The sequence below is a fragment of the Harmonia axyridis genome, chromosome X (assembly GCF_914767665.1).
Source record: "Harmonia axyridis chromosome X, icHarAxyr1.1, whole genome shotgun sequence".
In the NCBI taxonomy this organism is placed as follows: domain Eukaryota; kingdom Metazoa; phylum Arthropoda; class Insecta; order Coleoptera; family Coccinellidae; genus Harmonia; species Harmonia axyridis.
In genome coordinates this window covers 8,535,070-8,551,662 of record NC_059508.1, presented here as the reverse complement: position 1 = coordinate 8,551,662, position 16,593 = coordinate 8,535,070, and the positions used below count along the sequence as shown (strand labels likewise).

The window sequence follows — 16,593 nt, the reverse complement described above, 5'->3', positions numbered from 1 at the left end:
TCTTCGAGAAGCTGTCATGTATTATATTCTTTAATAGCACATTACAGTGTACTGAATTACCGCAGTGGAATGTTGGGGTTATAAAAAAAATTCAATTTAATTTAGACGACAAGATGAATTACAGTATTTGGAGATTATGGTCAGAAGGAGAAAATCTTCGATTATAAAAATTTCCGCATATCAGCAAGGTATAATTACAGAATTCCATTGATATAACCTCCTTCGTGAATTTTGAGAATGAAATTCGAAGATTTTCGAAATACATATTAGAAAAATTGAAAAGTCCCTGGTCTGATGCAAAGATGACGGTGCTAGTATTTATGATTTTTAGTTAGTACCAACCTTCAAACGATACGTGTCAAAATTTGACAGCAGTCCTACCATTAGTTTGTAAGATATTGCGTTGTGAGTGTAGCTACTTTAGTTATTTGATAAAATATGGAAAAAAAAATTCGTGTGCTGATAAAATATTGCTTTTTGAAGGGAAAAAATACAGTTGAGCAAAATCTTGGCTTGATGAAGAGTTTCCGGGGTCTGCATCAGGAAAATCAACCATCATTGATTGGTGAAATGAGCACCGAAGCCGGCGAACGCAGTGGACGCCCAAAAGAGGCTGTCACCGACAAAAAATCGAAAAATTTCACAAAGTGAAGTTGATCGAGATAGCAGACATTGTGAAGATATCATCTGAACGTGTACTTCATATCATCAACGAATATTTGTACATGAGATAGCTGTGTGCAAAATGGGTGCTGCGCGAGCTCACAATGGATCAAAAGCAACAACGTGTTAATGATTCTGAGTAGTGTTTGAAGCTGTTTAAGTGCAATAAACCTGAATTTTTGCGTCGATATGTGATATGGATGAAACATGGCTCCATTATTTCATTCCGGAGTCCAATCGACAGTCAGCTGAGTGGACTGCACACGATGAACCGAATCCAAAGCAATGAAAAACACAACAGTCAGCTGGCAAGGTTATGGCATCAGTTTCTGGGATGCGCAAGGTATAATAGTCATTGATTATCTCAAGGGCCAGACCATCAACGGCGATTATTATATAGCGTTACTGGATCGTTTAAAGAATGAAACCGTTTAAAAACGGCCCCATTTGAAGGAAAAAAAAGTGCTGTTTCATCAAGACAATGCGCCGTGTCAAATAACAATGAAAACAATGTCAAAATTGTATGAATTGGACTTCCAATTGCTTCTCTAGATGAAGAAGTAATCGCCGCAACTGAGGCCTATTTTGAAGCGAAAACAAATCGTACTACAAAAATGGTATCGTAAAGTTGGAAGATCGCTATAATAGCTGTATCGCCCTCGAAGGCAACTATGTTGAATAATAAAATCGATTTTACCAAAAAAATGTGTGTTACTATAGTAGACCGGGAACTTTTCAATTAGCCAATGATTCGTTCCATTCATTTAGAGATCGTATTATATCAATATGGGAAGGTGTTGTTATTGTTTACCACTCCATACTCAGTTGAAATTATTAATTCACCAATGACCTATAGACTTAGCCTGAAGACTCAGCTAATGATTTCCAGAATTCTTTCATTAGTATACTGTTTTAGATAGCGAGCTTTGTATGTATGAGACGCGAATTAATGTTCATAATTCAACTTCACATCTGTAAATTCTTGTTTTCCATACACGGTTATCTTGATTGTAGGAGTATTTATATCTAGCATTAAAGCATGATGATAAAATATCATTTGGTTTACACTGTTAGGTGAATCGAGGTACCTATTAATGTTCAACAGTAAATAATGAAATGGCACTGTTGAATAACCATTTGATGAGTATGAAATATTTCTTTCTAAGTTCAGATAACTACTCGGAGTCTCTACTTGTATAAAAAGCCGTTTCGACAACGATTTTGTCTTAATCAAAATCTGTATACAGGGTGTCTGGTGAGGAATGGGACAACGTTTAGGTGGTGATGAGGGATGTCTCAAGGAGTGAGAAAATGCCATTTGAAATCATCTGAGGTATATGGTTCCTGATATACAGGGGATTTTAGAAAAAATGAGGAAATTTCAAATGACCATAATTTAGGAAATATGAGAGCTAATCCGATGATTTTTCGTATGAACAATGATAGAGTGAGTACGAATATGTTTGAATGAAAAATTCGAAATAAAATCAGATCCGGACTCAGAAATTTTAGTTTTTCTGAAATTAGGTAAAAACAACACCCTGTATGCGGTTTTCAATTTTTTTTGACTTCAGATTCTGAGAGAGCAGGAAAAATACTTTCGAACTCAACTGTCATCCCGAATGGCACAAATTTTTCCTCCTTTCTATGACCCTTCGAATGTCAATCTTCCGATTTTCGCTCCTTACATATTATTTTCTCGACATTTCAGAAACATGAGATCTTAGATAGTTACTCATAAGTAAAAAAAAAAGATCATAAACGAATCAAAACTTTCATAAAAACTATCAAAAATGCGAAAAACAGTTAACATTTGGAAAATTAATGACTAATTCTTCAAATATTGTTCGAAATGAAAACCGCCAACTTCTACACATTTATCTGCTCTTTTCATTAAGTTCAAAACTGCTTTCTTTATCACATTCGGGTTGTTTCGTATCTCGTCACATGCGTCTATTATTCGCTGAATTAATTGTTCCCTTGTATTCATTTCTCGCCCGTACACCATAGTTTTAAGGTGTCCCCAAAGGAAATAATATAATGGTGTCATGTCGGGGTACCGAGGTGGCCATGCTCTTGGACCACCACGACCTATCCATCTATTTGGATATACCTCGTTCAAATGATTTCTCACTAAAATTGAGAAATGGGTGCTCCATCATGCTGGAAGATAAGTCCTCTCTGATTAATATTCCCTAATAAATTAGGAAGAACATTCATGAGGAAATCTCTATAAATTTCTCCGGTGAGTCTTTCTTCGAAAAAATGAGGACCTATGAAATTATTATCATAAACTGCGCACCACACATTAACACTGAAACGTCTCTGTGATTGTCTTTGTACGACAGCGAAAGGATTCTGTTGATGCCAAAGATGATTATTTCGAGCATTGTTTATTCCATCGCGAGTAAATTGAGCTTCATCTGTGAATAATATTCTTTGGACATTTCTTCTACGACTTCTTATCCACCTGGAAAATTGAAGCCGTGCGATCTCATCGCCAGGTTCCAACTGCTGGACAACTTGAGGGTGATATGGGTGATATTTTTCACTCTTCAGAGTATTCCAAACGTACCATTTCGATACTTCATGAATTGAAGCCAATCGTCTGATACTTACTCCCGGATCGTTTTGCACAGTTTTTAAAATATTTTCACGGATATTCTCTTCTATTGTATGTGGTCTTTCAGAAACTGTTTTGCTGGGAAAAGTACCATATTGTTTCGTATGCGCAACAAGGCGGGCAAAAATTTTGTGATTTGGAACCCGACGATTGGGAAAACGTCTACGATACTCCCTTTCAGCTGCTCTTCTGTTCATATCACATTTACCATACACCAAAAGCATGTCAACATACTCTTCATTAAAAAATGTGTGCGGCATGATTTTCAACAAATTGAAGTAAGATTGTATCAACAATTAAATCACTAGTTTGACAGATAACTAAATGCTCTATCTTTTCTCATCATAAATGATAGCACACAATAGAATTGACATAACTGGCAACTAAATTCAAGACTAATGATAGAAATATGTACATGACGAATGAAACTTTGGATATTACAGGAAAAAATGATCCAAACTCATCTGAAAGATCGACTAAGAGAAAAGAAATTGACGGTTTTCATTTTGAACAATATTTGAAGAATTAATCATTAATCTTGTTCCTACTGAATCATCAATTAGTACTTCAGAAATAGTTCGTAAATTTTCCAAATGTTAACTGTTTTCCGCTTTTTGGATAATTTTTATGAAATTTTTGATTCTTTTATGACCCTTCTTTTCTTATGAGTAACTATCTGAGATCTCATTATTCTGAAATGTCGAGAAAATAATAATATGTAAGGAGCGAAAATCGGAAGATTGACATTCGAAGGATCATAGAAAGCAGGAAAAATTTGTGCCATTCGGGATGACAGTTGAGTTCGAAAGTATTTTTCCTGCTCTCTCAGAATCTGAAGTCAAAAAAATTGAAAACCGCATACAGGGTGTTGTTTTTACCTAATTTCAGAAAAACTGAAATTTCTGAGTCCGGATCTGATTTTATTTAGAATTTTTCGTTCAAACAGATTCGTACAGACTCTATCATTGTTCATACGAAAAATCATCGGATTAGCTCTCACATTTCCTGAATTATGGTCATTTGAAATTTCCACATTTTTTCTAAAACCCCCTGTATATCAGGAACCATGTACCTCAGATGATTTCAAATGGCATTTTCTCACTCCTTGAGACATCCCTCATCACCGCCTAAACGTTGTCCCATTCCTCACCAGACACCCTGTATAGACTATTATATACTGTATGTCCCTAAATTATAATTTTGGTACATTTATTGATGAAATTAAGATTGCTACTTTAGCTGACGGCAACAAGAACAAAATGCAGTGCTCTCAGAACTTTTCTCCTCGCCTTGAATAAAATTAAAAGGATAGACGTGAACATGTTCTCATCTTAAATCAGATAAAATGCAATCATTTATTCGATGAAGAATAATATTCTTTGAACATTTGAAACTAAAAATTAAAAATCACAATATACCTAAACTTTATTGTCTACCCAAAATTTATACATCGTTTCCAATATCAGAATTTATTATAAAACCTAGATATTGTCAAGTGGTGGTCGATAAATTTAACTCATTAAGGTCCCCAACCTCATTGGCAAAAAAAAATTCGTTGAGCTAATAAAAAATGAAATTCAAATTAACTGGAAAAAATTGTATTTTATTTCATGAAATTCCACTCAACATATCATTTGAAGATTTGAAGTACTAGCTTGCTAGTTTTAAAGTGCCAAAAGATGGAATCAATGGAAGCTGATGATGACTTCTCTTTATATGAAACAAAATATCTTTTCAGTTACTAACTTTTAGTATCTGATGACGACATTGTTGTCGAAATGGCCTCAAATATAAGTAAAGATTCCACAGATGAGAGTGTTAAGTTCTTCAACCTTAGTAACCACTCGATGACAGGCGTTTTTTTATTGAAATTCGAAATGAAATATTTAATTCATTTCTATTTTCAATAAAAATAGAAAAATTCAGGCGAACACTAATAATGTATGTTATGTAGATGAAAAAACAAGTCCACCACGACTAAAAGCCTAGAATTTTCAAAAATTCTGATGAAAAATATGAATGTATGTATAATAATAAGATATGAAAAGGAGCTCTTCTATTGGGTTTTGCTATTTACAATACTGTTGAATTTGGAAGACGAAATAATGAGAATCTAGTATTAATGAAGAATCAAATATCTGCGTAGGCCGTGTCAAATTTCAACAACAAGGAGGCTATCATTAATATTGACATTTAGAAAAATTTATTACAACTTCAAGGTAGATTATTAAAACAGAAGACAGCAATATCTTCCACATATGGATTTGTGTTGTGAAATGCTTAATGGATTATTTCAGAGGTTGTTTTCGTCCTGCACTGATTTTCAGTCCTTGTGGAGTTAAAAAGAAGAGAATTAAAAATTTCGTCAATTAAAACTTCTAGGCTAATCTAACTTGGCGCCAAATTGGTTCCGAAATTCCCAAAGCAATTTCATGTGAGGCATGTTCGACTAGAACATTTTATAGTCAGGACATGTCTACAAACAATCTTGTATCACATTCTTTTACTATGTATTAAATATATCGAAATTAATGTGGATATTAAAATGTCGGATTAACTGGGTCATTTATTAAATGATTCAATAGTATGCTGAGAATCCAAATTGTTTGGTTTTTTGCGTAATATACTGGCAGATGACCAAAAAAATTAATGGACATATATACTTCTGGCAATGATCCATTTATTCAAACATATATTATTATTTCAATAAAAAGTATATATCAGAAGATTCTCGATTCCCCGTATTCTTCACAACTAACTCCTTCAGCTTCTGCGATAAATCAATCTACACCGAGTATTTTGACGAATATCTAATAAGATGTTTAATCTTTCTTCTGTCCATCCCAAGAATAACCAAAAACAGTCGTTCTATATTTAGCGATTCGCAATCAAGAATAAAACTATTTTTGTATCCTGTCCTCTATCTTTATCCTATTCAAAATTACGCGAATGTTTAAAAATGGAACATGTTTGCCCCCTGATGTTACTGGTGAACTTCGATTTGTATATACACTGACCACCTACTTACCTGACCATTCAACACATTCATTTTGCACCAAGAATCGATTGGAATGCAAACAAAACGTGCATCTTCTAGAACATCTGTACGTATTTACGTGGTTGGTGAACATTGAAAAAGTACACCACTGATTTCAATTGAGGAGTTCTGCTGTGTTTACAAATCGGCATCCATCTGTATTTAGCTCGACTGATGCGGGAAGTGTGGGCGAATTGACTATTTTTATTTTGTGAAATATATGTTTTCGAAAGTGGACCTTTCATAATTTGGTGGCCAGCTATCACTCCTCTGCCACGAGCTGAAGCCCACTTCATCCCTATCTGAGCAAATACACTATTCTCTCAACCAAGGAATCTACATTTGTTTTCAACGCCGTTTTGACAACGTTGTTTCCACAGTCAGAAACTGAATGTTACTGAAAAGTTAAATCGTTATCGAAACAAACACTACTAAGTCCACTGTAACTTCGAAATATTCATTTAACTGATAATATAGTATGACTTCCTTTTGCTCTCTTGCTCCCCTCCTTCAACGTCGCTTTTCTTATGGAGGCATTTTGTTTTGAGGTGTCCAGTAGTTTTTTTTCAATTAGAAGTCATTTTACTCTTGAACTTCTATAAGAGTAATTTTTCAAAATAGAATTCAAAGATATTTACAGCCTTTTTCAGGCTACCATATATCCACTTTTTCATTCTATAGAAACTTTGAGTTAATACTATTTCAGTTTATTTACTTTGCTTTTCCACCTTTATTAGTTATAGTTTTATGATAAGTGAAAATTATGTAAAAAGTGAGATATGATAAATTGATTTCTCTAATTACGTGGTAAATCCGTTCATTCTGCCATACCTTGTGGAACAAAATCGTGTGAGAGTATCTCAGATTCACACATGGTTATATTTTTATGTTCAGAATTCAAATAACGTATTCATTTCTACCTATAGGAGCTCAAATTTTTAAAATATTCAATTTTAGAAGAATATAAGTTACATTATTTTAACTCAAATCCGTAAGTGTAGTTAACACAAGTAGATACAAAATTTTTATTTTAGTTATACGAAATACAATATAATGTCGTACTTACAAACAAAAAAATAAAAAAAAATTAGAAATAAAATAGCTACTCAACAATTCGAAAGCTTCTTTTCCGCGCATTCTTGGATGTTTTTTCAAACAGTCCCTTTTCAAACTCCAGCAGTAATATGCCATCATGTGCATGTCCCATCTTCCTTGGTAGCGGTCCTCCATAACTTTAATATTTTGGTGGAATCTTCGACCTTGTTTCTCACTCATGCTTCCTAAATTTTCTGGAAAACGGTCTAAGTGGCTGTTCTTAAATAGTGCATTTTTATAATCATATTGCACCTTGAGGATTTGAAACTATTATGCATGTTGTTAACCATTTCAACATAGTTTTGAGCTTTATGTTTGCCTAGAAAATTTTCTACAACTGCAACAAATGAGGTCCAAGCTTCTCGTTCAACTTGATTCATTGAATTTATGAAGGCAGGAGTTTTTCTGCGCTCAACTGATGCATTTTTACCCCTAAATATGCAAAACATGACCCATTCTTATCAAGAGTCTTTACAAATTGTCCAACTTTATATGCAACGGAGGAAGTATGATTTTTTTCACTTACTTACCCGAGTTAGGGGATTGAAAAGGTCAGTTCAGGTGCCTGATAGGCAATGGTTCCACTATATATAGATTTATCTGGAATTTACTCAATTACAGACTGACAATAAAACCATTGTACATTAATAAATATATATTAATTTTAGAATTGAACCCACTTGGTAGATAAGTTGATGTATCTGAAAAAGTAGAGCTAATAGAGAAAAACGGATTACATGCACAGATTTAGCGTCCAAAATATAGTTGAATCAACACTTTAATTTCCAGGCATAAAAAAAATATAAAAATTTTGTTGTTGCCATGTGTTATATGTTCGTCTTCAGAAAACTCACCACTTCGTGGTTCGTTTTTGAATTTTGAACTTGAGGAAGTATATCAATGCCTTCTGCACTTCAACTTGTATTATAAATAAATATTCTATTCTTTGATTATCTTCCTATTCCTTCATAGAACTCCTGCTGGTAGCCAACACAAAAAATAAATAAATAGTAGAAAAAACTAATGATTCATCAATAGATATTCACGTTTCTATTTGTACACCAATTCGTTAATTCATTATTTATTTATGTATCCATCTGTTCGGTGTTCGTACAGTTAATTATTTAATGATTCACATATTTATATTTGTCTATTAAGCCTTGAGTTTATTGTTTCATCTTTTTCTTATATTTACATCTGATTATTCTATGAAAAGGGAACTAACAAGTAAATTGATTGAGATAATCATCAACAAAGCAGAAAAGCAATACTGGAATCAATTACTACACTTCAATCAGAGTGCACATCAAAGTTGACGCTAATATCTGGAATTTAATAGCTATTCGTAGATCTTCAAATTAAATAAATCTCAACCGCAGTGGCGCCTCAAAGGTGTGTACACACAGATGTTTCAACATTTAGGTGAAACTGAATCGTAGGATACAAGTAAAACACCAATTAGTCGTTATTTTTGGCCCAGATATTTCGAACTCTTTGCATCTCTTTCGGAAAATACATTCGCGTAGAAATATATTTCCCATGACTGCGTACTTCCTGTTGCAAGAGCAGAAAACAACCTGATTCACTGTAATTCGCAGGGGCATCAACGGAAGGAAGCAAAGTCCTCTAAGGAATCTCGACATTTCCTTCGAGGAGTGCATTAACTCAATTAATTCAAATATTTAGCATAATATAGGTTTGTTGGAATATTTGATTTTCAGCGGTTGGTGTGCGTGATTGTCCATCACTGTCGTCAGTTTCTAATAATTCGAACTGATGTCAATTTTTTAGGATTGATTTTTTATTTCTGTTCAAGATATATACAGACGATTTAATAATGGAACATATACTAGGGCTACTATTTATGTATTGAGAATTGGCAACACTGGTATTGCCAGGATGATATCTGAAATTGACATAGTGAAATTTAACATTTTTTGTGTTATAAGTACTCATAACGTTTTGACGTTCGAGCACAATTTTGGTTGTTTACAGTAATTTGAATCTCTGTCAAAATATGTATTTAATTCGTGAAAATTTTCGAGCTATGAAAATTATGACTTTCGACGTGGTCTAACATAAGAAAAATGCATATATCAACAAAATTCAACTTTTGGCGATGAAGCACCATTTAAAGCCACTGTATATCGCTTGAACACTGAATTCAAACTTGAATGTAGTTCGCTCACAGACGAAGTTAAAGAAGGTCGTCCAAAATACGTTGTTGAGCCGGAAAATATAGATGCTATGCGAAAACTAATCGGAGAAGATCGTCATGTGACATATCAAGAAATTGAGAGATGTTCAAGCATTAGTATGACTAGCATACATAAGATTTTGCACGAACATTTATGTATTCGGTAGCTCTTTGCAAGTTGGATTCCACATTTGTTGAATGACGCTCAAAAAATTGCTCGTGTCGATTGGTGCCGTAAAATGATTTCGAAATACGATTGTGGTGCATCCAAATCAGTGTACAATATCTTTACAGGTGTCGAGTCGTGGATTTATGCATACGAGCCAGAAAGAAAAGGCCAGTAGGCAGTTTGGGTGTTTCAATGTGAAGCAAAGCCAACAAAAGTTGTTCGTTCTTGAAGCGTTTAGAAGCAAATGGTGGCGTCTTTCTTCACGAAAAATGGTCCTGTGGCAATTGTGGCTCTTGAAAATCAAAAGACCGTTAATTCAGAGTGGTATGGAACCATTCGTTTGCCTGAAGTTTTCGGTAAATTGAGAGAAACAAACCCAAAACGACGAATCATCTTGCAATATTGCAATGAGAGCTCACACACATCAAATGCAACGAATGAGTATTTGGACACAAAAAATCAAATTAATGGGTCCTCCGCCTTACAGCCCCGACTTGACATCGAATGACTTCTTCTTCTTCCCTGAAATTTAAAATAAACTTCGTGGATAACGCTTTTCATTGCCCGAAGATGAGGTTGAGGCCCTTAAAACGCCTGTTCTAGAACTATCATCTTCTGATTGGAAAAAATGTATAATTCTTTTAGGCGATTATTTTAAAAAGCAATAAAAATATTTTGCATCAAAATCGCTTGTTTATTTTTTGTATTCTCAATACATAAATAGTAACCCTCGTACGATAAAAATTTCCATAAATCATCAAATAATCTACACACATGGCTGTCAATAGCAGAAATATCACCAGAAGTATCCGAATTGGCTATATTCAATATGAAATTTGGTGCGAAATATCAAATAAAAACCTCAAATTTATTTTTTTTCTATTATAATTATTCTAATTTTTTCAATTAATATTACTTATGTAAACTATACCTAACATTTTATTGGAAACTTAAATTGGTGATTTCTCGGATATCCTGTAACCTCCATAAAATTTTAACGTCCACTCCCAATATTTGGCCCTTGTATCCTTTAAAATACGCAACCCATAATTATATCTGAAGTGAACATTGTAATTGAATACTTTTCTTCGAAACGCATTTTGAACTTCCAAGAATGAAAGGGAGAACCGTTCAAAATTAACAATATTGCGTCTGTATTTTTGGCCGGCCCCAAAAAAAAACTGGTCAGAGATTTCAAGCTGTTTTCATAAAGGAACTTACCGACCAAGAAAATGGATTCTGCATCGACCCAGACGTGTAGAGCGTTCTTGACAAGAACATGAGAGAGATGGAAATTATAAAAAGAATTGATTGCATTTTGAAGATGCAAGGGTCTTGGTGTATGGATGTTAAGAATATTGAACTCTTCAAATATTGACAGGACGATTTCTCGAAAATATTCGATTGGAATGAATGCACCAAGAAGTTTGCCGGTTTCAGATATTTTCAATAGCCAATGCCCTCATTCTTCATTCATTCATAAACAATAACAAATATAAAATGTATCCTCAAACGTTCATTGACCGAAATATACTTTAGTATAAACAGTCGAAAATAGTCACACCTAATTTGAAAGAACGGTCAAAATTCGTAATATTATATTATTCTATCCATACGGTCGAACGTCTTTGAAGGTGAAGATAAATTCCATATATTCAGAATATTCTGGAATGTTCAACGCAGGTATTTCCAATTGCATTGAAACACTAGATTCTTACTGTCATCAGTTATTGATTAATCTCAATCTGGCAATCTCCACAAATAAATTTCAAACGTTAACATAGTTTACAACTAAATCAAACTTTCGGAACACGTGCTTTGCGAACTCGATTTGATTAATTATATGTACTCATCTAGTAGATTAAAATAGATCCTAAACATTTTAGTAAACATGACCATAATTTGAACTACATAATATACGTTCTACAGAATCAGGAAGGAACTATAATAGAGAACGAGTCAGAGTCGAAAAAGATTAGAATTCTAACTGCAATACCATATGAAGCATGAAATTTTTTAATGAATGTACTTAGCATGGATTGAATGAAAAAAAATTGTGGGGTAGATAAACACCACGGCAAACAGGTGCAATCAGCTCAATTATCTTTCACCCGAAATATACTAATTGACAAAGAAACTGCAACACCCAGAAGTAGCTGTTTACATTTTAATTTTTTTTTGGTAAGACACAGATAGTATAGCAAGGAGTAAATGATTGAAATCGTTGAAAAAACGAAAGGTTTACAATTTTTTTCAATCAATTTGTTAGTAATGGGTTTGTCCACCGCGATTATCTATACATTTCCCAACACGTCTCGGCATTGATGTGATAAAATGGTCTATTTCTTCTTACTTCATTGTCTCTTAGCCGCCAAAGTACGTGGGGGCTGGGGTAAAGTTTGAACAAACTCTGGCAACATGAGGACGGGTATTATCTTGCTGTAATATTGGATTCTCGAGCCGGTTAAGGTAAGGGAGAACATATGGCTCAAATATTTCTTCAAAAGACCTTATCCGGCGGTAAACCGTTCGGACAGTTGCAAGATGGCCTTGTTCTCCTAACCACATCAGCCATCATCATCGGTCTCTTATGGCCGTGAGTCTTAGACTTCATTCATGCCCCTTCGACGTCCGCTGACTACTCTTCTTCGATTTTCGGCATTATCAAACCACGCTTGACAACATCTCATAACATTTTGTTCGTACGAAGGGTTCACAATTTTTTTCAATGAATTTGTTAATAATGTGTTTATCCAAAGCGATTATCTATATGTATATTCCCCAACACGTCTCGGCATTGATGCAATAAGATGGTCTATTTCTTCTTGAGGGATAGTATCCCAAACTACCTGTACTGCATGTCTCAAAGCCGCCAAAATCCGTGGGAGCTGGAGTAAATTTCCAAGCCTTCTTTCTACCCATGATGTCCCAAACATGATCTATGGGCGAAAGATCGGGGGATCTGGGCGGCCATGGGAAAAGATTCACATAGTTCATTTCGAAAAAGTTGAAACTAACTCTGGCAACATAAGGTCGGGCATTATTTTGCTGAAATATTGGATTCTCGAGCCGGTTGAGGCGAGGGAGAACATATGGCTCGATTATTTCTTGAAAGTAACGCAGCGCTGTCATGTTACCTCGAATGAAGATTAAAGGAGACCTACTTGCATGTGCAATAGCACCCCATACTATAACGCCTACTGTCCGGTATACAGGTCGCTCAACATCAAACTGAGTTTCACGTCTTTCTCCCCGACGTCGTCTAACCCTTCTTTGGCCATCATGTGCTCCCAAGGAGAATCGAGATTCATCAGAAAAGACGATCTGATGTCATTCCACATTCCAATTTTGATGTTCTCTGCACAACTGTAATCGTTGCTGACGATGCTCAATCCTTAGAGGTAACATAAGATGGAGTCGATAATACTTCAGTCCAAAAGAACTTATCCGGCGGTAAACCGTTCGGACAGTTACAGGATGGCCTTGTTCTCCGAACCACTCATCAGCCAAAGATAAACATCCACTTTGGATTTCCTCGAACAGCTGGTTTGTCGTAAATTTTAAAAAACTTGATAAAACGACTGCAATATTTAAGTTACGGAAATTGTTTACATGAAAAACCATTTTTCTCCAAATTCAATCATTTTCTCCTTGCTATAGTACCTATGTTTTACCAAAAAAAATCAAAATTTAAACAGCCCCTTTTGGGTGTTGGAGTTTCTTTGTCAGTTACTATAATTATTTTTTCTTATCTCTGTCGCATTGGAAGTTGGATTTCTAAAGTTTTCTCCGTTGATGAAAGTTGCGCCATGGTTTGTTCTTCCACCATGTAAAAATAATCATAAAATTTTTTGGTTTGGGATGTGAGTTGTGGAAAGGACGAATTTATTTATTTCATGAGTGTGAGTCGGTTCTACTTACGTGACGATTCAGTCGGTCATTCATATACACTCTAATCTAAGCCACATTAAGGAACATACCGTTATCACTCTTATATGATTACAGTAGTTTGCTCATTACAATAACCAACTGACTGATTTTTTTTTTCCAGGACATCACTTCCTGGACAATTCGAGAAGAAACATGATCGACCTGGAGTCGAACAACCTTTCAGGGGAGCTAGAGGTAGAAAGCGGTGAGCTCAAATTGCTCATCGATCCTGTTCAAGTCACAGATCCTGAAGTTGTCCAAGTGCGCATTTACGAAAAGTTCGGTCCTAAGCAGAGACAATTCGTGGACGAAAAAACGTTGTACCTTTCCCACAATCAAACAAAATGGTGCGAATTCGACCTAACGAATTCAATTCAATGGTGGCTTAATGACAAAATCAACTTCAGGCTTGAACTCATATGTTTGAACTGTAAGGGTTCTTTGCGAGTGCGTGAAGCTTTTGTGAACGCTTTGGTTTTTCGGGATGGAATGAGAAAAAAGAGGTCGGTCTCGCCATTCGATCAAACCAGAAGAACGGATTGCAGATATTCTAGTGGTAATAACAATAGAATGAAGTGTTGTAGGCATAACATGACCGTCACTTTTAAAGACTTGAGATTTCCGGAAATGGCGTCAATAGTTCAGCCTAAATCGTATGAAGCAGGTTATTGTCAAGGCAGATGTCCCCCAAATTACAATTACGCTACTAACCATTCCCGAATACAAACTTTGGTCCACCAGATGGATAAGAAAATTGCTAAACAGCTAAGTCGACGAGCTATCCCAAAGGCTTGTTGTTCGCCGTCCAAGCTGGCACCCTTGGAGATAATCAGGGTGGATCCTTACAACAACTCCAAGCTGATAGTGGAGAAATGGGAGAATATGCAAGTTACAGAATGTGCTTGTTCGTAACTTCAGCTGAAAACATATCATATTCATATATACGGGTTGAAATTAGATTTTATTAAGTTATATTTTCTGTTTTACTGTGATATTATACTATAGGATCATCTGTTAACGATTTCTATTTTTTGTATTGAGAATTTAATGTAAATGTCGAAGCTTCACCAAAGTAATCAAATATCATGTGATTTATCCGCAGTTTATAGGAAATTAAGTATTTTTAATCAATGGGAGGAATCAATCAAGGGCTCTTTGTCCTATGTTACGCAGTATTGTAAGAAATGATGAAATAATGTTGAAAATTTCATGGATTTTTCCGGAGACCAGAATATTCAGTTTCCAAGAAATTAATATCGTTATATCATTCGATGGCTTTACCATATAATTCAGAAATTGTTCAATGTTTTATTCTATCTAGTGGGAAAATATCGATATGTAACAAACCAAAGGTGATTAAAGTTCTTCTCGGAAAATTCAATACATAATTGGTCATAATTATTTCATCATTTCCAGAATGAAATTATAGCAAAACTTGTAAAACACCTAGATTTTTTAGATATTTTCAAAATGGAAAATATCTCACCAGTATACAGCTTTTTATGTGTGGGAAGCAACAAAATGTCTATAAAATGTGGAATGTGTTGGCAACAAATCAAAATACTAATCTTTATTGTAATTGTTAACTTATGGAATAATCGTTGAATTGTGAACCGATACATTTTAGGAAAATATGAATTGACAGAAATGAAATTTGTTTATGGCGATCGAAAACTGAATCGCTAGGTTTGGTATATTTGAAAAATGGGAGAATTCCTGGAGAAACTTAGGCGAAATTAATGTTAGAAATATCAGATTACTGACAATGTTAAATTACATTAGGAACAAATATTAGAAAATTATAATAAAGCGAAGATTGAATTAGTGATTTTTTGAATGGTGGCAGTATCTTATAGAAACATTTTCCACCTCTAAACGGCAGCTTCAAACACAAAGACTAACACAGTACAAATTTTAGTTCGCATACTTGAAACGGGTTGAATTCATGAAAGGAGTTTCCTTTAGATATTTTGGTGTCAATAAGCCGGTTACTGAATAAGCTCTTTGGCGGCCTAAGTCAAGGTGAAATATTCTCAACATTCCAACTTCAATTTATACCTACGAAGATGTACAGCAATAAACCTTTTCGACTCCATCACTCAGATCTATTTTCGATCCCCTTTAGTATACGCATGTGTATTTTTGCTCTGGTCACATGTTTAATTTTTGAATGGCACGTCATTCATTCGGTTGGAAATTTCGTAAGAAACTCCTGTACGTAAACAAAGGGCTCCTTTAACGATCTAGCAAAAAAAAATTCAAATGCAACTGATTGCAAGATCGAACGGTATTTTTCTCAAAGTGGATAGCGTGTATTATAAATCTTCCTGAATACATATCTCTCAATTCAGCTTCGAAAATAGGAGATGTTCATTTGTAAGTTCTATTTATACTAATAGAGAGTCATTTTTTATGCATGGTACTGATTTATTTATATTTTATTATGAGAGAATGAATAAATTTTTTAAGTAGCGGATGTGTTTCATTTAATAAGAATTATATCTTTATTTCCATTAAATGTTTACAATACATTGTGAAAAAGTCCAATGAATTATATAGAAATTCTTAAAAGAACACCTCATTGCAAAAATTCTGATAAGCTATAGAAAGATCCAGCAACTAAAAGTGATCTCAACCTTTTTGAAAAAAAGAAGTTTATTATACGAGTTCTTCATTTCGGAACTCAATTCACAAAAACATATGTGGTCGTCCTAACCTAAATCTAAATGCAAGAATTATGAAATAATTATGAGTGGGTAAAGACGACCAGCGACTATAGAGTTTGGGTTATGAGCTATATGTTTGAATACAAAATGGAAACTGACTGTAAAGAAAGGATATTCAGAGTTTTAAAAGATGGTTTAACAAAAACTGCTTCA

General features: G+C 34.5%; 1 protein-coding gene across 1 annotated transcript in view; it reads left to right on the top strand.

Annotated features, from left to right (window-relative positions):
• Positions 1 to 16,186, top strand: part of LOC123686414 (bone morphogenetic protein 4-like) — a 33,629-nt gene extending 17,443 nt beyond the window's left edge. The window contains exon 3 of the mRNA XM_045626521.1: positions 13,836 to 16,186. Within this exon, the coding sequence (XP_045482477.1) occupies positions 13,836 to 14,626 (791 nt within the window). The 3' untranslated portion in view covers positions 14,627 to 16,186. The remainder of the gene's footprint in view (positions 1 to 13,835) is intronic.
• Positions 16,187 to 16,593: the final 407 nt, after the last annotated feature.